The sequence below is a fragment of the Canis aureus genome, chromosome 1 (genome assembly GCF_053574225.1).
Source record: "Canis aureus isolate CA01 chromosome 1, VMU_Caureus_v.1.0, whole genome shotgun sequence".
NCBI classification, from domain to species: Eukaryota; Metazoa; Chordata; class Mammalia; order Carnivora; family Canidae; genus Canis; species Canis aureus.
Genome location: NC_135611.1, coordinates 110,730,551 through 110,749,827, shown reverse-complemented (window position 1 = coordinate 110,749,827; position 19,277 = coordinate 110,730,551). Strand labels below are relative to the sequence as shown.

Below are 19,277 nucleotides of genomic sequence, written 5' to 3'. Positions count from 1 at the left end.
TCCGAGGGACACCCCCGCGCTCCTACACCACATGGGCGCTCCCGGACGAGGCCCCGCCCCCTGGTTCCACGTGGTCTGCGGCGGGGCTCGAGTGGCTCTGGCTACTGGAGCTGAGGGAGGCACGCGTCCCGGGATGGCGGGGACCCCGGCCGGCGGTGAGTTGCATCGGGGCGGGCCGACGGGGTGGAGGAGTTGGCTCTGGGGAGGAGAAAGGGGCCCCCGGGTGGTGGGTTGGGACGGAAAAAGGGACATCCCGGAGACGGGACTCGCGGAGAGAGTATCTCACCCGAGGAAGGGACTTCGGACCGACGGCGGGTACAGGTTAGGGCGCCCTAACCTGAGTACGAAGGGCGCCCCCAGCAATTGGCTCGGTGGAGACTGGAGTGCCTCTGGGAGACAGGCAGGAGCTAACAGACCGGGTGAGGGGATCGAGGCGCTCAGGGGGCTGGGACCCAAGGGCCGATAGGCGCCCCGGAGGATTGGAGCCGCGGGGCAGTGTCAGCAGATCCCCGTTTCCTCTTCTGCAGGTGCTGCTCCCTTCTCCTGTCCCTCCAACTTTACCGCGACGTCCCCAGCATCAGAACCCACTCGTTTCTCTTTGGAGGCGTTAAAGGACCCAGATACGGAACTGTGGCTTATCCAGGCTCCTGTGGACTTTGTCCCAGACTGGTGAGTGGTCCCACGCCACCTCCTGGGAATACTACCCCTCACTCCGGTGGCTGAACTTGGGGGGGAAGTTTAGAAGGGCTTTTCTGGGATGCCTGCGTGGCTCAGTGGTTAAGCATCTGACTTTGGCCCAGGGCATGATCCTGGGATCCTGGGATGGAGCCCCAGTTCAGCAGGAGTCGGCTTCTCCCTCTCTCCCTCTGCCCCTCCTGTGCTAGTGCTCCCTCTCTCAAATGAATAAATAAAATCTTTTTTTTTAAATGCCGTTTCTCAGCTCCTTTCCTCCCTTTCACAAGAAACTGATGAAACTCTGCCTTCCCCTTTCTCCTTCCAGCCTCAATGGGCGGCTAGTGCCTCTTTCAGGCTCCCAGATTGTGAAGGGCAAGTTGGCAGGCAAGCGGCGCCGCTACCGGGTCCTCAGAAGCAGTGGCCCCCAGGCTGAAGAAGCAATCCTGCTGGCTCCCTCCGAGGAGGCAGCAGGGGGACTCACCTGTGCCCCAGCCCCCCAGGGCAGCCTAAGGATCTTTGATAGTCCCCCAGAACCCTCATCAGGGACCTTGCTGCAGCCCATTCCAGCAAGCCCCCCTCCACAAATCCCCCCTGGCCTGAGGCCTCGGTTCTGTGCCTTTGGAGGTAACCTACCAGTAACAGGGCCTGGATCAGTCTTGACACTGAATTCACCAGCCTCAAGGAAGAGGAAGAAGATGCATATGTCAGAGGCCTCAGTTGCCCAGGAGGCAGTGAATGGGCTTGGGGCCCTGGAGGTGGACACAGTCTTGGGGTCCCCAGATACGGAGGTGAGGAAGAAGAAAAAAAAGCAGGAGCCAAAAGAACTAGAGGTTTTGAAGCCAGCAGCAGCAGAAGCCCCCCCTGAGATGTCGGAACCCCTGGTAGCACCATTCCCGTCTCCCGCCAAGAAGAGGAAAAAGAAGCCCAAAGAGGCAGAAATGGCCGAACCAGAAGAGCAGACACCAGAGCCCGAAGAAAAGACAGCGGAGCTGGAACTCATGGTTAAAACAGAGCCCCTGGAAGAGCCAATCCTGTCCCCTACCCGGAAGAGGAAGAGGCAGAAGGGGACAGAAGGGAGAGAGTCAGGGGAAGGGATACCAGGTGAGTCTCTGCTGCAGCTGAAGGTGGAGCCAGAGGAGGAAGCCATCCCACTGCCTTCTTCGAAGAAGAAAAAGAAGAAAGAAAAGGGATACAAAGTAATGATGGAGCCAGGGACTGAAGCTGCAGAGCCTGAGATGGGACTTCTGGAGCCCCTGGGCGAGATGACGGAGCCTGAGCCACTACAGGAAGCTGGGCTTCAGGCTGAGGCAGCTCTAGTGCCCACCAAAAAGAGGAAGAAGAAAGAAAAATGGCAAAACAAGACAGTGGAGATGTTGGAGCTGGGGGCAGAGGAGACGGAGCCTCCGATGGAGCCTAAGCCGCCAGGTGACCCTGAGCCTCACACAGCTCCAGCACCCACCAAAAAGAAGAGGAAAGAACGGGGGCAGAAAGCAATAGAGCCAAGGGCTGAGACGACTGGCCCACAGGAGGGCGGGGTGGTGGAGCTCGAGGTGCCAGCTGAGGGTGAGCCTGAGGCCAGGGCAGATCCTGCATCCACCAGGAAGAGGAAGAAGCAAGACCGGGGAAGTGGGGTCCCTGAGATCACAACCCAGGAGAAGACGCTGGAGCCATCGCTGGATCTGGGGTCTGCGGAGGTGGCTCCCACGGGACGGGAAAAAAAGCGGAAAAAGCTACAGCAGGATCCTGTGTAGACTCTTCCAGGGAAACGGCCGCAATTAAGGAAAGCTGGAGGTGACCGCCTGGGCCAGCAGAGTGCAAGAGCAGAGGACCAACCCCCCTCCCAGTGACTGCCCCAGCATGCCAGCAGCAGCCTGGGCCAGGAAAAATGCTTTATTGTTACACTGAGGGCCTCCTCCTTCACAGCTGGGGTCATCGGGGCACTTTCAAGAAGGGCTCGTGTAGGACATCAAACAGCCTCCGGGCCTGGGTGAGAGCAAGAGAGAAATGGAACCAGTCATTAAATGAGCCATTTGTTTTCTACATCCGGAGTGGACTTAAGTTCTTTCTCTCTCAGCTCAGAGGGGGCTCTGGGGGATAGGAGAGAAAGAGCCAGATCTTGATTCCATCCCAGACTGGCTGTGTGAGTTTGGGCTGGTCCCCACCTTCTCTGGGCCTCAGTCTTCCCCATCTGTAGGAGAAGCACTGTGGGCCTTCCAAAACCTCAGAGTTTTGGGATCCGAGGGCCCATTTATTTGGAGCTCCCTCCTGTCCCCAACCCCGCAGGCCCATCCCCATAGCTCTTACCTTCTGGGGCCCCAGGCCTGGACACAAAGCCAGATCTTCCCTCGATGCAGCCATGAGCTGTTCCAGAGACTGAGGAAGATGGGAGTGAGGGGTCAGAGATGGGGAGCACAAAACTAGCGTGCCCAGCTGACCAGAGATCTAAGACATCCCTGAAAGGAAGTGAGGTCCTGTGGGAGTGCAGAGGAGCCAGGAAGGATGAGGGGACGGGGAGTTCATTGAAAGGGCAAGGGGGTCAAAATGCCCATTGGGACGAGGGCTTACCCCAAAAGTTGTCAGGAGGGTCTGGCTGTCTGTTTTATTGACTGACTTCACGGTGGTCAGGCATTCAGTCACCTGGAAGGGGAGAAGGAAGCAGAGATGCATCACGAGAAGATATAACTGCAAGACAGACAGCCCCTATGGTAGCACAGGTCCCCAATGTGTCCCCAGACTGCCCAGAATGCAGGAGGCATTCAATAAATGCCTCTTTTTTTTTTTTTAAACTTCATCCAGGTTGGGCACCTGGATGGCTCAGTCGGTTAAGCGTCTGCCTTTGGTTCAGGTCATGGGTGCAGGGTCCTAGGATTGAGCTTTACATGAGCTTCACGTAGGGCTCCCTGCTCAGCAAGGAGTCTGCTTCTCCCTCTTCCTCTGCCCCTCCCTCTTGCTCATGCTCATTCTCTTTTTCTCTCTCCTTCTGTCTCAGATAAGCATGCATGTGCTCAAATAAATCTTTAAAAAATAAAAGTTTGGGTTCCTGGGTAGCTCAGCGGTTTAGCGCCTGCCTTTGGCCCAAGGCATGATCCTGGAGACCCGGGATCAAGTTCCACGTTGGGTGCTCGCTTCGACAGCACATATACTAAAGTTCCACGTCAGGCTCCTTTCATGGAGCCTGCTTCTTCCTCTGCCTGTGTCTCTGCCTCTGTGTGTGTGTGTATGTCTCATGAATAAATAAATAAAATATCTTAAAAAATAAAAGTTCTCAGAGTGGTCCCCAACTAGGTGAGAGGGTGTCGATCACATAAGATAAATACCATTTATCTTGAGCTGGTGCTGCCCAGGGGAAGCCCATAGGCTCTGGAGGCAGATCTGAGTCTAAAACAAGGGCCCACTACTTACTCTCTATGAGACAATAGAATTGACCTCTCTGGGCCTCTTTTCAGGCTAATGGGGGCCCTAGGAGTACCCACCTCAGGGGTGGTGGTGGACGTCCACCGTTACTTAGTGGTTGGAGCCCAGGTTACACACTTCATTCAGCCAGTACTCCCTGAGTATCCCTGAGTGCTGCATAGTTCTGAGGACACAGCAGAAACGGAGCCAGCCCCAGCCCAGCCCTCCTGGGGCTCCCAGTCCAGTGTGGAGGACAGATCAGCTCCTGACAGTGGTGACCCACATGGGCAGGGCTGGGATGGGGGACCCCAGCAGGGGCACTTGTCAGGGAGGGCTTCCTGGACAAAGAGGTCTCAGAGCTGAGATGTGAAAGATGGAATTAGGCAGATAATCCGGCAGGGGGGACAGAAGGGCACATACTTAGAGGAGTGGGCCAGGTCTGGGAGAAGTGACAGAGATTACAAAGCCAGGGGTGGACAGGGCTGCTGGGCGGAAGAGGCAGGGCCCTATAGAGTGGTGAGCGGCCCGGCTTTCCCTGAAGGCACTGGGGAGCCATGGGAGGGTTTTGAGAGAGGGAGGGCAGAACCAACTTTGTGCTTAGGAAGATCCCTCTAGCTGCCCTTTGGGTGAGAAAGGAGGGAGGGATTGGGGAGGAGAGAGGAGGATTCAGGCACCAGGAAGGAGCTGGGGGTGGCCAAGGCAGGGAGATGCGGGGGCCTCACCCGGGAGACGAAATCCTGCTCCAGCTTCTCCATCAGGAGGTCGGCCGGCTTCTGCTCATAGGCTTTGTAAGTCTCCAGGTACCGCCCGGCCTCCTCGGGGCTGGGGTGAGAACATTCGGGTCAGCCAGGGTGAGGCGGTTATGTTTTAGACTCAGATCATGACGCTAACTCTAATGTGGAGAAAAATGATCTTTCCTCCCCTAAATGCTTCCCTGGCAATAACCCCAACCAGGCGCATCTTTGCTGGCTAAGGGGCAGAGCTTGGGAGCCTGAGCCATTGGGTTCAGGTTCCCCCTTCACACCTGAGTGACCCTGGGCCCATGATTTTCTCTCTCTCGGGACCTCAGCCTCCGCATCTGTAAAGTGGAGCGGATGGTAGGATTGTGACAATTACACCAGTGCCGGCTCCAAGCGCTCAGAGCCACACCTGACACTCAGAGACCTGTTTAAGAAACATGAGCTATTCTGGAAGGGAAGTGGGTATGGAGTTTGAAAGGGAGAAAAACCAAAAACAGTTATTCTCTTCCCAGCCACGGAAGACAAACTCAGGAGGCACTCAGTTCCCACTGAAGGTTTTTAATAGAGCACACCTTCAAGAGAAAGGCTGTGGGTGAGCTGACTGCTGAATCCTTTATAGCGGCAAACGGGATCTAATAATTGCCATTAATTTTCACGTCAGGCACTGGTTTTTCTGACATGTAATGAACTGCTTCAAAGGTAGGTGACACAGCCAAATCTTAAAAAGGGTCTGTGTGCAGAAGAAAGTAACTCAAGAGTTTCATTGGCACTGGGAAAAAGCTGGCCTTTTTTTGTGAGCTGTGAGCTGCTCTAGTAAACTAAACCCAAGGAGGGGGCCACTGGAAGTGGGCTGGTCAGAAGTACAAGCCTTTTTTTGTTTGGGGAACTTGTGAGGAGTGGAGTCCAAGTAAATAAAGGATTCAGGTTGAGTATCTTCTTGGCCTTCAGATCCTAGCTAATAAACAATTTTCTAAAGATTTTATTTATTTACTTGAGAGAGAGCAAGCATGAGTAGGGGCATGTTTTTTTTTTTTTTTTTAAAAGAGAGGGAGAAGCAGGCTTCTAGCTGAGCAGGAAGCCAGATGTGGGGCTTGATCTCAGGGCCCCAGGATCATGACCTGAGCTGAAGGCAGATGCTTAACCAATGGAGCCACCCAGGCGCCCCATTAGCAATGTTTTTTGATTAAGCAATGGTTTATATTCTTGAAAGAAACATTCATTTTTCTAATTGTTTTTTTCCCCATTAAATGGGCTTTGTAGCTTTTTACTGCAGCAGGATTATTGTTATGGTTCTTAATAATTTGTTCAAGAGCCCCTCAAGTTAGCACGCTGTGTCCAGTTCTAGAATTTGCTTTCGTTTTTGCACTCTGAGATATAAGCAGATGGCTTTCCATGTCAGCAGAAGGAGCTTGACCTCTTTTAACGGTTGCAAAACATTCCATGATTTGGATGTTAAGCCACAGGAAACATTCCCCTTGTGGGGGCCTAGCTGCATGCCAGGCACTGCTCTAACTCTTTAGGTTCAGAAGCTTCCAGAACCCCTCCTCCTCTGAGCAATCCTTTAAGGCACTTATTATTTTCAAACCATTATACAGAGGGGGAAGCAGAGACTAGTGGGGTGGACTCATTTGCCTAAAATCACACAGCTAGCCAGGAGAAGAAATAGCACAGTCACCAAGTTGGGCTCTTAACTTTACATGGCACGACTTCCCACAAAATAGCGTAATGCTTACGCTTGCTTTTGTTTATTTATTCATTTATTTATTTATGATTTTATTTATTTATTCACAAGAGACAGAGAGGCAGAGACACAGGCAGATGGAGAAGCAGGCTCCATGCAGGGAGCCTGATGTGGGACTCGATCCTGGGACTCCAGGATCATGCCCTGGGCCGAAGGCAGGTGCCAAACCGCTGAGCCACTCAGGCATCCTGACTTCTGTTTTAATATACAACTAACACTGGTGTGCCCATCTGGCTCAGTCAGTTGAGTATTCGACTCTTAATCTCTCGGGATCATGAGTTCAAGGTTGTGACCCGGCCTAGCTGCACAATGGAATGTTACACAGTTGGGAAAGAATGTGTATCCAGACAATGGGATATTATTCAGCAATAAAAAGTGAGCTACCAAAGCATTAGAAGGCACGGAGGAACCTTAAAAGCATATTGCCAAGTGAGAGAAACCAATCTGAAAAGGCTTCTGGGAGGTAAGAGGAAATTTCTATGGTCTCTGCCCCTGGTTCTTGGCACAGAGTTCCTGGAGACCCTTGTAAATTCCTCAGTGATAAGAGCACCAGGAATGTCTTTGTTCTTTTTTTTTTTTTTTTTTTAAGATTTTATTTATTTGAGAGAGAGAGAGAAAGAATGAGGCAGGGGAGGGGAAGAGGGAGAAGCAGACTTTCTTTTTTTTATTTTTTATTTTTATTTTTAAATTTTTATTTATTTATGATAGTCACACAGAGAGAGAGAGAGAGAGAGACAGACAGACAGAGACACAGGCAGAGGGAGAAGCAGGCTCCATGCACCGGGAGCCCGACATGGGATTCGATCCCGGGTCTCCAGGATCGCGCCCTGGGCCAAAGGCAGGTGCTAAATCGCTGCGCCACCCAGGGATCCCAGAAGCAGACTTTCTGCTGAGCAAGGAGCCCAACATGGGACTCAATCCCAGGACCCCAGGATCACGACCTGAGCTGAAGGCAGATGCTTAACCAATGGAGCTACCCAGGTGCCCTGTGTCTTTGTTCTATTGTGAGGAGACTCTGGGTTGGCTCCGGGAGGGGGACTGGTCACCAGAAACTATTAGAAGCTGGGAGGTTCCAGCCCCACCCATTTAGGGACTGGAAATGGTGTTAACAGTTGATCGTGCCATAAAATTCTGATATCAGGGTGTTCAGAGTTTCCAGATGGGCAAACACATGATCATGGGGGAAGGGCACATACCCCCATTCCACAAGAACAGGAGCTCCTAGACCTCTCTTCCTATGTCTCTCACCATCTTGTTGTTGATTCTGACCTTTTATCATACCCCTTACTAAACCAATAAATGTTTTTCCCTGAGTTCTGTGAGCTGCTCTAGTAAACTAAACCCAAGGAGGGGGCCCTCCTAGACCTCTCTTCCTATGTCTCTCACCATCTTGTTGTTGATTCTGACCTTTTATCATACCCCTTACTAAACCAATAAATGTTTTTCCCTGAGTTCTGTGAGCTGCTCTAGTAAACTAAACCCAAGGAGGGGGCCACTGGAAGTGGGCTGGTCAGAAGTACAAGCTGGGCTGGTGAAGTGGGGGGCAGTCTTGGACTGAGCCCTTCACCGGAGTGACCTGACTCCATCTCTACGCAGACAGTGTCAGAACTGCATTAAATGCTAGGACACCGGGCTGGTGTTGCAGAGAACGGCTTGGTGTGGGAAAAAGCTCAACACATCTAGTGGTCAGAAGTATATTTTGTACCAGCAGTAAAAGCAACACAAGAGGGACGCCTGGGTGGCTCAGTGGCTAAGCATCTGCCTTTGGCTCAGGTTGTAATCCTGAGGTCCTGGGATCGAATCCAGCATTCGGCTCCCTGCAGGGAGCCTGCTTCTCCCTCCGCCTGTGTCTCTCCCTCTCTCTCTCTGTGTCTCTCATGAATAAATAAATAAAATCTTAAAAAAAAAAAAGAGAGAGAGAGAGAGAAAGTCCCCTTCCTATCACTGCGGACTCCTCACACCCTCCCCAGAGGTCAACACTGTCCAGGGCCTGGTGACTCTCTAACCGTTTCTAGTGTATCCACATACGTGTCTGTTCATAAACACAGCTCCTTTTCCCTCCTTCTGTCTATATATAAAAATATGATGCTGTTTGGTTCTATCACTCTGGCTTTCACCTGCCAATGCTGCAGAGATGGCCCACGTCATCATGGATGCACATCTGCACACAAGCAGAGCTAATCCTGGTGTAGCTAATCCTGGTCTGCGTTGAAGACGGATGTCTATTTTGTTTTAATAGCCAAGCAAGTCTCTCACCAACCAAACATGCAGGTGCCCATTTCACACTATCCATCTGAGAAGTTTTCACCAAATTTAAGGGCGAAAAATGGACACCTCATTTATTTTTAAGATTTTATTTTTTTATTCATGAGAGATACAGAGAGAGGCAGAGACACAGGCAGAGGGAGGAAAAGCAGGCTCCATGCAAGGAGCCCAATGTAGGACTCCATCCGGGAATCCAGGATCACTCCCTGAGCCAAAGGCAAACACTCAACTGCTGAGACACCCAGGCATCCCTGGACACCTCATTTTTTAAAACATACTTTTTTTGGGGTGCCTTGGTGGCTCAGGTCATGATCCTGGGGTCCTGGGATTGAGCCCCATTTCAGGCTCCCCGCTAAGTGGAGAGTCTGCTCCTTCTTCCTTCTCCCTCTGCTCCACCCCACTCGTGCTCTTTCTCAAATAAATAAAATCCTTAAAATTTTTTTTAAAATAAATAAATAATATTTACTTTTTCCTTGATAAACTATAAGGTTGATTTTTTTTTCATGTGTCTTGGCAACCTCTTATTTGGGCTCTTATTGACTTGCAGGAAGTTTTTTACATACATAAATATATAACTATATTTAAGTATATGCATATAAGTATTAATATTTAAATGTATTTGCACACTATAAATATAATTTATACATACACATATAAAATAGAAATGCTGTCTGTGTATATGTCTCTCTATATAAATATATATTTAATAAATATATAAATATATTTTTAAAGTACATAAATATATATTTATATATATATAGACAAATATACACACACACGTATATATATACACCGACACACAAGTAGTTTTTCATAATTGGTCACTTGTCTTTTAACTTTGTTTACAGTATCTCTAACCACCCAGAAGTTTAATATTAATATTAAATATTAAAATTTAATATTCTCAAATCAGCCAGTCTTTTCCTTTATGGCTCTGGGGTTTTGAGTATTGCTTTAGAAGACTTTTCCTAGGGACGCCTGGGTGGCTCAGTGGTTAAGCATCTGCCTTGAGCTCAGGTCATGATCCCCGGGTCCTGGGATGGAGTCCCACTTCAGGCTCCCTGCTCAGTGGGGAACCTGCTTCACCCTCTGCCCTTCCCCCTACTCATGTTCTCTCTCTAATAAATAAATAAATTCTTAAAAAAAAAAGGAAATTAGCCAATCTAAATAGTCTTTAGAAACCTAGATGTGGAATTAATTATTCAGACAGACTTAATGTCTAACTCATAAGTGCCTAGTATGGTCCTGGCAATTTGATCTACATCACCTGCTTTTGTGACTACAGCACTCTAAGATATTAAGACCCTATTTTAAAGATGAAGAAATTGAGGCCCAGGGAGGGGCAGTGCCTAGACCAGGGTTGTACAGGAAATTCACGGCAGGAGAAGGTCTGGGGGTGGGCAAAGCATTGGAATGATGCTCAGATAGAGCCTGACCTGGGCAGGGAGCCTCGGTCTCACCTCCAGGCAAGGACCAGGGTGCAGTCGGCCAGGATGCACATCTTAGCCAGCTCCTTGAGGGCCTGCTGAGGATCTTTCTGGGTAGAACAGAAAAACAGAATGAGCAATCTGGTCGAAAGCAAGGAATTATAGTCTTGAAAACACAGCAGGTTAGGATGCCAAGAGCCAATGTGCCCCATTTCACAGACGGGGCCAATGAGGCTGGTGGGGAAACAACTGCTGCTTACCACGTCCACCTGGACCAGCAGGACCCGCAGCGCAAAACTCTTCCCCAGGCTCTGCAGCCGCTCGTGGATGTAGTCCGGGTGGAGATTGTGGTAGCGGAGGCTGGGGAATGGAAGACAGGGAGGAGTTGGGAGGTCTCGGTCTCCCCGAGACCCCGAGAACCCTTCTTCACTCTCACTGGATACAGAGGGCGCCGGCAGCATAGGGACCTAGGGCTCAGAGAAGTGACTTGCCCCGGTCACCCATCAAGGAAAGGGCACGGGGGATTGGCAGTCAGGGCTGCCTGGCTCTGGCTCTGGCTCCTTGGAGGGAGGGACCCTTCTTCACTGCAGAAGGGAAGAGACTTGGGCTTTGCATAGAGGACAGACTAGACCCTAGAGAGTATAGACGGGGGACACTGGGTCTTGGGAGGCAGGCCATCCCAGGGAATATCTGCTCTGACCTCAAAGGCCACTGGCAGGGAGGGGATGGGGTGGCTTCTCCACCCAGGGAACTCAGGGACATCTCTGCCCAGGAGCTGCCAGCTCTCATACCTTGCAGGGAAGATAGAAACTTAAAAGTTTCACTTCCAAAAAAAACAAACCAAAAAAAAGAAGTTTCACTTCCCCCCAGCTCTGTCTGGAGAGGAGCCCCAGGGAATGGAGGAGCATGCTTAACTGGGATAAAGGTTACAGGAATCTTGGCTCTCATCAACTTGTCCTGGATGCCTAGGACATGGGGGACCTGACCCTCTCCTCCCTTAGACTGAGTATCCCAGGTCCCCAACCTATCCTCCCCCAGATTGAGGAGCTCAGGTCCCCAGCCCCTCCTCCCTCAGGCCTGGGAGTCCAGGCCTCCAGCCCCCTCCTCCCTCAGACCCAGGAGTCCAGGCCCCCAGTCCCTCCTCCCTCAGACCTGGAGTCTGGGCCTGCACCTCTCATTGTTCTGGGCACCTCCAGACTAAGACCCCTTCCTCCTATACTAGGTCCCACCTAGGCCTAGAGCCGACAGGGCCACACCCAAAGGTCTCCCACTGAATAGTCCAAAATACAGAAGCATGCACTCCCAGGCTGTCCTGGAAGGTGGGGCAGCCCCTCAGAGCTCACCTGAGGAACAGGGCACAGGTGCTCTGGCCCAGCACATAGTCGGGAAGCACGTCACCAAATTCCCAGGGCACGTTCCGCACAAACTTCAGCACAGGGTTGCCCCTCTGGGGAGGGAGGAAGAGCTGAGGCGATTAACCACGATGGCCCTGGGATCACTGCCATCCCAGGGTGCCTCCCTGCAAAGCCCACCTCCTCAGCCTGAAATGTCCTTGGTGCTCTGGCTCTGATCTAGGCTCCTCCCCCTGGCCCTAGGCCTTAACTAAAGGGTCCCTGAGTCTCCCTCTCCAGCTCAGCCCTCTCCCCTCACCCCATGTGTATGTCCTGGGGTTATGGGAACTTCCTCCAGGATGCCTGCCTTGTTGCATCCCGAGTGCCTTCAGCATCAGCCATCACACTTGTCCTCCTCCTGGCCCCACTTCAGGGACAGCCCCACCATCCAGAGACCCCACACCCTGGCCATGGACATGTCCGTCTCCCCCTCCTTCTCCAGGAGGAACATCTAACTCCTAAGCATCCCCATCAATGCCTCCCCATCCACTGCCACAGCCCCTGCCCCTGGCCTCTGGACAGTAGCCATAGGGATCTTCCTAAAGCACAAAACTGCCCTTTGCCTGCTCTCAACCCTGCTGTGGTTTCCAGTGTCCCACGGAAGCCCCATGTGCCCTGCGACCCCTACACACAGGTCAGGTAGGCCCTGCAGCTGAGCAGTCTCCTGCCTCTCACTCCACTCTAAACATAGCTCAAGGGGATCCCTGGGTGGCCTAGTGGTGCCTTCGGCCCAGGGCGTGATCCTGGAGTTCCGGGATCAAGTCCGCATCAGGCTCCCTGCATTAAGCCTGCTTCTCCCTCTGCCTGTGTATCTGTCTCTCTCTCTCTCTCTCTCTCTCTCATAAATAAATAAAATCTTTAAAAAAATAAAATAAAAAATAAACATAGCCCAAGACCAAAATTCTCTGAGCAAGCCAGGCTCTAATCCATCCCATCAGTATTTATTGAGTGCCCACTGGGTGTCGTGGTGCTGTGGACATGGCAGGGACCAAGATACAAAGATCCCTGCCTTGCAGGGGACACGACAGTAAAGAAAATCACGTCACGGATGAGTAAGTAATTATTACATGAGGTAGGGTGTGGGTGGGCAGAGTAGCTGGGATGAGCAGGGTCTGCAGAAGTCCCAAGTCCCACAGGCCATGAGGCCAGTCAGGTGCCTGAAGTGAGGCACCTGGGAGCCAGAAAAGGGCCTCGAAGAAAGGAGGAGCAGGATCCTGTTTTATTTCATTTTATTTTATTTTCTAAAATATTTTATTTAGGGCTCCTGGGTGGTTCAGTGGTTGAGTGGCGGCCTTTGGCTCAGGTTGTGATCCTAGGGTCCTAGGATCAAGTCCTGCATCAGGCTCCCTGTAAGAAGACCTCTGCCTAGGTCTCTGCCTCTCTCTGTCTCTCATGAATAAGTAAATAAAATTTTTTAAAATTTTTTATTTATTTGAGAGAGAAAAAGAGGGGGCATGAGTGGGGGGCAGAGGGAGAAGTATGGGCAGCCTGGGTGGCTCAGCAGTTTAGCGCCGCCTTCAGCCTAGGATATGATCCTGGAGACCCAGGATCGAGTCCCACGTCGGGCTCCCTGTGTGGAGCCTGCTTCTCCCTTTGCCTGTGTTTCTGCCTCTCTCTCTCTCTCTCTCTCTCTCTCTGTCTCATTAATAAATAAATAAACTCTTAAAAAAAAGAAAAAAGAGAGAGAGAGGGAGAAGTAGACTCTCCACTGAGTGAGGGAGCCTGACCTGGGGCTCAATCCCAGGATCCTGAGACAGGATCCTATTTTCATTTTTAAAGGATTGCTTTGTCCACTTGACACCCACTAGAATGGCTGAAATTAAAAAGGCAGATAAGGACATCTGGTGGAAATGGAACCTCCGCAAGCTGCTGGTAGGAATGTAAAATGATGCTGCATCTAGAAAATGGTTTGGGAGGGGCACCTGGGTGGCTCAGTAAGTTAAGTGTGTGCCTTTGGCTCAGGTCATGATCCCAGGGTCCTGGGGTTGAGCTCCGCATCACGCTCTCTACTCAGTGGGGAATCTGCTTCTCCCTCTCTCTGCCACTCCCCCCTTTGTGTTCTCTCTCTCTCAGACAAATACATAAAACCTAAAAAAATTTTAAAAAGATAATGGTTTGGGAGCTCCTGCAAAAACTCAATAGTCACCCCACGACCCATTAAGTCCACACCTGCATAAATACCCAGAACTCAAAACCCATGTCTACAAAAAGCCCAAACACAAATGTTCACGCCAGCATCTTTAGAATAACCAACAAGTACAAACAATCCAATGGCTAGCCCATCAGTGGTTGGATGGAGACCACAGCATGGCACCTGCATACAACAAATACTATTCGGCCAGCAATGGGAAGGAAAGAAGCATGGGCACACACTACCTCGTGCTGAGTGAAAGGCAATAGACATTTGAGTTGCTTGCACTTCTTAGCTAATGTGAACAAAGCTGCTGGGACAGTCCGTGCACAGGATTTTGTATGGATGTATGTTTTCATCTCTTCTGCACATATACCTAAACATAGACTTGCTGGGTCATATGGCAATGCTTATGTTTATTTATTTTTTAAAATTTTATCTTTGGGGGGCACCTGGGTGGCTCAGTGGGTTAAAGATCTGACTCTTGGGCAGCCCCGGTGGCGCAGCAGTTTAGCACCGCCTGCAGCCCGGGCTGTGATCCTGGACACCTGGGATCGAGTCCCATGTCGTGCTCCCTGCATAGAGCCTGCTTCTCCCTCTGTCTGTGTCTCTGCCTGTCTCTTTCTCTCTCTCTCTCTCTCAATGAATAAATAAATAAATCTTTAAAAAAAAAAAAAAGATCTGACTCTTTGTTTTGGCTCAGGTCATGATCTCCGGGTCTTGGGATCAAGCCACAAGCTGGGCTCCATGCTCAGCGGGGAGCCTGCTTGAGGTGCTCCCTCTCCCTCTGCCCCTCTCCACGCTTGCTCTCTCTCTCTCTCAAATAAATAAATAAAATCTTTTTAAAGAATTGTATTTTTTTTAAAGATTTTATTTATTTATTCATGAGAGACACACACAGAAAGAGAGGCAGAGACACAGGCAGAGGGAGAAGCAGGCTCCATACAGGGAGCCTGATGTGGGACTCCATCCCGGGACTCCAGCCAGGATGACGCCCTGGGCTGAAGGCAGGCGCTAAACCACTGAACCACCCAGGGATCCCCAAGAATTGTATTTTTTAAAGTAATTACATGGGATCCCTGGGTGGCGCAGCGGTTTGGCGCCTGCCTTTGGCCCAGGGCGTGATCCTGGAGACCCGGGATCGAATCCCACGTCGGGCTCCCGGTGCATGGAGCCTGTTTCTCCCTCTGCCTGTGTCTCTGCCCCTCTCTCTCTCTCTCTCTGTGTGTGTGACTATCATGAATAAATAAAAATTTATAAAAAAAATAAAATAAAGTAATTACATGGGATTCCTGGGTGGCGCAGCAGTTTGGCGCCTGCCTTTGGCCCAGGGCACGATCCTGGAGACCCGGGATCGAGTCCCACGTCGGGCTCCCGGTGCATGGAGCCTGCTTCTCCCTCTGCCTGTGTCTCTGCCTCTCTCTCTCTCTCTCTGTGACTATCATAAATAAATAAAGAAAAAAAATATTTAAAGTAATTACAACTAACATGGGGCTCGAACCTACAGCCCTAAGATCAAGAGTTGCATGGTCCCTCGACTGAGCCAGCCAGGCATCCAGGTAACTCTATATTAAAAGTTTGAGGAACTGCCAGACTGTTTTCCAAAGTGTCTCACCACTGTACATTCCCACCAGCAGCCTATGAGGGTTCCAATTCCTCCATAGCCTTGAGATCATCCTTTGGCCTTTTGATTACAGCCAACCTAGAGGGTGTAAACTGGCATCTCATTGTGATCTTGATTTGCATTTCCCTGGTAGCTGATAATATTGAGCTTCTTTTCACATTCTTGAGTCCTACTATTATCTCTGTGAGTAGTTGCTTTCCTCTGGAATGGCAGCTCCACCAATGGCAGAGACCTCACCTGCTGCGTTTCCAATTGCTCTATCCCCAGAGCCTAGAACAGCACCGGACAACTTTTGAACATATTTGTGGACTACAAGTGAACAAAACCTTGTTTTAAAGGCACAGATGAGGGACCCCTGGGTGGCTCAGTGGTTGGGCATCTGCCTTCAGCTCAGGGCGTGATCCTGGGGTCGAATCCCACATCGGGCTCCCCATGGGGAGCCTGCTTCTCCCTGTGCCTATTCTCTGCATCTCTATGTGTCTCTCATGAATAAATAAATGAAATCTTTAAAAATAGTAATAATAAAGGCACAGATAGGGCAGCCCCAGTGGCTTAGCGGTTTAGCGCCGCCTTCAGCCCAGGGCGTGATCCTGGAGACCCGGGATCAAGCCCCACATCAGGCTCCCTGCAAAGAGCCTGCTTCTCCCTCTGCCTGTGTCTCTGCCTCTCTCTCTCTCTGTGTGTGTGTCTCTCATGAATAAATAAATAAAATCTTTAAAATAAATAAAGAAAGGCACAGATAAGTTAAGTCACTTGCTCAAGATCACACAGCTACTGCATGCCAGAGCAGGATTTGAATTCAAACCTGTGTTCAAGAAACAGTTTTTGAATGAATGAACAAACCCAGGGACAGGAATTTTAGCTGCACTAACATGGTCATATCCCCCAAAAAGACAAGACAGGATGTTACAGGCTAAACATTCGTGTGCCCCCAAAATTCACATGTTGAAATCCTAATCCCCAGTGTAATGGTATTAGGTGGTGAAAGAGAGGCAATTAGGTCATGAGGGTGGAGCCCCCATTAATGGGATTAGTGCCCTCATAAAAGCGACCCCAGAGAGCTCCTTCACTCCTTCTGCCGCGTGAGGACACAGTGAGAACTACGAATAGTTCTTCTATGAAGGTTCTGCAGTCTATGAACCAGGAGGTGGGTCCTTTCTGGACACTGAATCTGCCAGTGCCTTGATCCTGGACTTCCTAGGCTCCAGAACCATGAGGAATAAATATATGCTGTTTAAACTATCCAATCTATGTGGGCGCCTGGGTGGCTCAGAGGTTGAACATCTGCCTTCAGCTCAGGTCATGATCCTGGGGTCCAGGCATCGAGTCCCACATGAGGCCCCCCGCAGGGAGCCTGCTTCTTCTTCTGCCTGTGTCCCTGCCCCTCTCTCTCTGTGCCTCTCATGAATAAATAAATAAAATATTTTTAAAAAATAAATAAATAATAAAATAAACTACCAGTCTATGGTATTTTTGTTATAACAAAATAATAGGATATGGGGCAATCTCAAGGCACACAGGATACTTGAATGGATGAATGCAAGAGGGGCACAGCTCAGAGCACAACAGCCATAGTTCAGACTCCCTTCCACGGTCCTCTAGAATGCCCCCCCCAGAACCCCTATTCCCAACCAGAAAGCTCAAACCCCCACTTCTCCATCCCCTCCTCACCTGGCGGGGGCTCACAATGATGCTGTTGGATTTCGCCCCTGGTTTGGAGGCCTGATTGGGGGTCTCTCCTGTCAGGGGTTCTGGCCCAGTGGGGTGTGGAGCTCCAGCCAGTCCTGGAGGTCCCGAGATGGCATACTCTGCATAGGTCTGAGGGGCTGCCTGAACCGAGGTCTCCACAGTGGGCAGGCTCCGGGTGGATTTGAATAAGGGCTTGACCTGTGCAGGGGAGGGGAGTGTCAAAATCTAAGTCTGAGCCGCTTCTCCCCACTCCCCAGCCTCTGCACTGGTCCTGGCCACCATCTTCTCTCCCTTGGACCACCACAGTCACCTCCTCACCATCTCCCTGCCTACACCCTTACTGCCCACAGTCTGTTCACTGTCATTTCACATCCCTCTGTTCAGAACCTTGGCGGCTCCCATCTCAGAGCAAAAGCCAAAGCTGTCACTGTAGCCCACAAAACTCTAAAAGAGTCCCTGCCCCCTTGCCTCAGGGGTCTCACCTCCTACCTCTTTCCTTTTGCTTTCTCTCTTCCAGGCCCGTTGCCCTTCTTGCTTGCCCTCAACATTGTCAGGCTCTCTCTGACCCTGGGCCTTTGCACTGGCTGCCCCCTCTGCCTCTAGATAGCTAGAGGCAGATAGAGGCACATAGCTCGCTCTTTCACCTCACTGCCAAGATGTCACCTCCTCAGAGAAGCAGTCCCTCTCTTCCATCATCCCCTATATCTTTAGCCCACTCTGTTGTCCTTCCTAGCCCATAGGGAGCAGCCAGTACTCAACACCAGCCGATTGTTTTCCTGTGGGAATGCGATCACAGTGTGGTCAGATCCTTCAATTTACCAAAAGATGTCAAAAGGCAGACTTTTTTTTTTTTTTTTTTAATTGCAAAGCCTTCCAATTCTCCAATGTCAGCAATAAATTCATGCTTTGCAAGGCAGGGTGCTGGCCACAGAAAACACATGCCAAGGCCATAGGCTGCTTGCCGGAGCCCCCTCTTGGAATCACCATGACATGTGACAGACAGGGAAACAGACTTGCGGAGAGCAAAGGTGTTTTCCCAAGGTGACCCAGGCCACATTTCCTAACCCGCACGGCGGCCACCGGACCGGACCCTTCCTCTCAATCACCCCCTACCTCCCAGCGTTCTCCCCATCTCCTCGTCCTACCCCTACAGGAGGGGCCTCATCCTCGCCCAGTGGTATGAAGAATTTCTTCCTCGTGGGTGGCTCGGCGGGGGGCCGCACTGCGTCTCCGTCCATCCCAGGGTTCTTCTGGGGCCTGAAGATGAAGACATGGCGGCGGGAGCGAGGGAGACACCAGCGTCTGCCTTCCCATCCTCCCCGCAGGAACCCCCACTCACTGCCATCCCGCCCTCAAAACCCCAGGGCTCCACAGAGCATCAAGTTGCAAAGAGCCGGTGCCCCAGATTTTTTAGGGCCCCGCCCACAAGGAGCCGGCACCTCCAGCTCGCCCCGCCCCTTACCGTCCAGACTTTTCATTAGCGCCGCCCCTCAAGCACCCCACGTCCTATCCACCCCGCCCTCACTGTTCCCCGCCTTGGGTTTGCCCAGTCCAGCCTCCGTCCCCTCCGCCCCGCCTCCAGGCTCGCACCTGATACCCTCCCCTCGCCCCATCCCGTCCATCTCTCAGACACTGCGACGACTGATTGGCTTCTGCGGGTGCCAGTCGCCTCCCCTCCCGCCCCCCGCCCGTCCGCCCCTCACGACCCAGCCCCGCCGTCGGAGCGCCGGGAGGACTCACCTCCTCGACCCCGAGCCGGGAGCGGAAGACCGGAGAGACAGCGAGGCGACCCACCGCCGACGCGGCCAGCGCGTCCCCGGGCTCGCCGCACTTCCGGCCTCTCTAGCCCTCGATCCCGCCCTCCGCGTTCCCCAGACGGGTAGAGCTTCGAGAGGGGCGGTCCCCGCGCCGCTCTCTATGGTCCTGGAGGACTGCGGCGGTTTGGGTGGGAGAGAGCCGCGGACCTACCCCCTTGGTCGTCTCTGGTTGTCAAGTTCCATTTGGATGCTCTTTTTTTTTTTTTTTTTTTTTTTTAAGATTTTTCTTTAATTTACTCATGAGAGCCAGAGAGAGGCAAAGACATGGGCAGAGAGAAGCAGGCTCCCTGCGGGGAGTTTGAAGCGGAACTCGAACCCAGGACCCTGGGATCAAGACCTGAGCCCAAGGCGGACGTTCAACCACTGAATCACCCAGGCGTCCCT

The 19,277-nt window shown here is 51.5% G+C and overlaps 2 protein-coding genes across 4 annotated transcripts; one reads left to right on the top strand and one right to left on the bottom strand.

Annotated features, from left to right (window-relative positions):
• Window positions 1-8: 8 nt before the first annotated feature.
• On the top strand, window positions 9-2,715 carry POLR1G (RNA polymerase I subunit G). Its single transcript, XM_077848423.1, has 3 exons — window positions 9-155; window positions 528-669; window positions 1,001-2,715. The coding sequence occupies exons 1-3, from the start codon at window positions 32-34 to the stop codon at window positions 2,424-2,426; spliced, it is 1,692 nt and encodes a 563-aa protein (XP_077704549.1). The 5' UTR covers window positions 9-31; the 3' UTR covers window positions 2,427-2,715.
• Window positions 2,552-18,792, bottom strand: ERCC1 (ERCC excision repair 1, endonuclease non-catalytic subunit). Of its 3 annotated transcripts, none has more exons than XM_077848427.1 (10): window positions 18,667-18,792; window positions 18,222-18,333; window positions 17,059-17,274; window positions 11,585-11,706; window positions 10,502-10,601; window positions 10,275-10,351; window positions 4,791-4,890; window positions 3,241-3,312; window positions 2,980-3,048; window positions 2,552-2,658 (listed from the first exon to the last, which is right to left on the bottom strand). In XM_077848427.1, the coding sequence occupies exons 1-10, from the start codon at window positions 18,696-18,698 to the stop codon at window positions 2,605-2,607; spliced, it is 954 nt and encodes a 317-aa protein (XP_077704553.1). In that variant the 5' UTR covers window positions 18,699-18,792; the 3' UTR covers window positions 2,552-2,604. The 3 variants fall into 3 exon arrangements, with proteins under 3 accessions (XP_077704553.1, XP_077704560.1, XP_077704567.1); XM_077848434.1 differs by having other exon boundaries at window positions 11,585-11,688; window positions 18,667-18,784; XM_077848441.1 differs by lacking the exon at window positions 18,667-18,792 and adding an exon at window positions 18,539-18,661.
• Window positions 18,793-19,277: the final 485 nt, after the last annotated feature.

Bases quoted from the DNA above. Each gene is read 5' to 3' on its own strand.
- ERCC1 (XM_077848427.1), bottom strand. From the start codon at position 18,698: ATGGACGGGATGGGGCGAGGGGAGGGTATCAG. The intron at 10,602-11,584 runs GTGAGCTCTGAG...TCCATTCCCCAG, and splicing joins ACCTGTGCCCTGTTCCTCAG to CCTCCGCTACCACAATCTCC. The intron at 3,313-4,790 runs GTGAGGCCCCCG...CTCCCCTTCCAG, and splicing joins AGCAGGATTTCGTCTCCCGG to GTGACTGAATGCCTGACCAC.
- POLR1G (XM_077848423.1), top strand. From the start codon at position 32: ATGGGCGCTCCCGGACGAGGCCCCGCCCCCTGGTTCCACGTGGTCTGC. The intron at 156-527 runs GTGAGTTGCATC...CCTCTTCTGCAG, and splicing joins GGCGGGGACCCCGGCCGGCG to GTGCTGCTCCCTTCTCCTGT. The intron at 670-1,000 runs GTGAGTGGTCCC...TTCTCCTTCCAG, and splicing joins GTGGACTTTGTCCCAGACTG to CCTCAATGGGCGGCTAGTGC.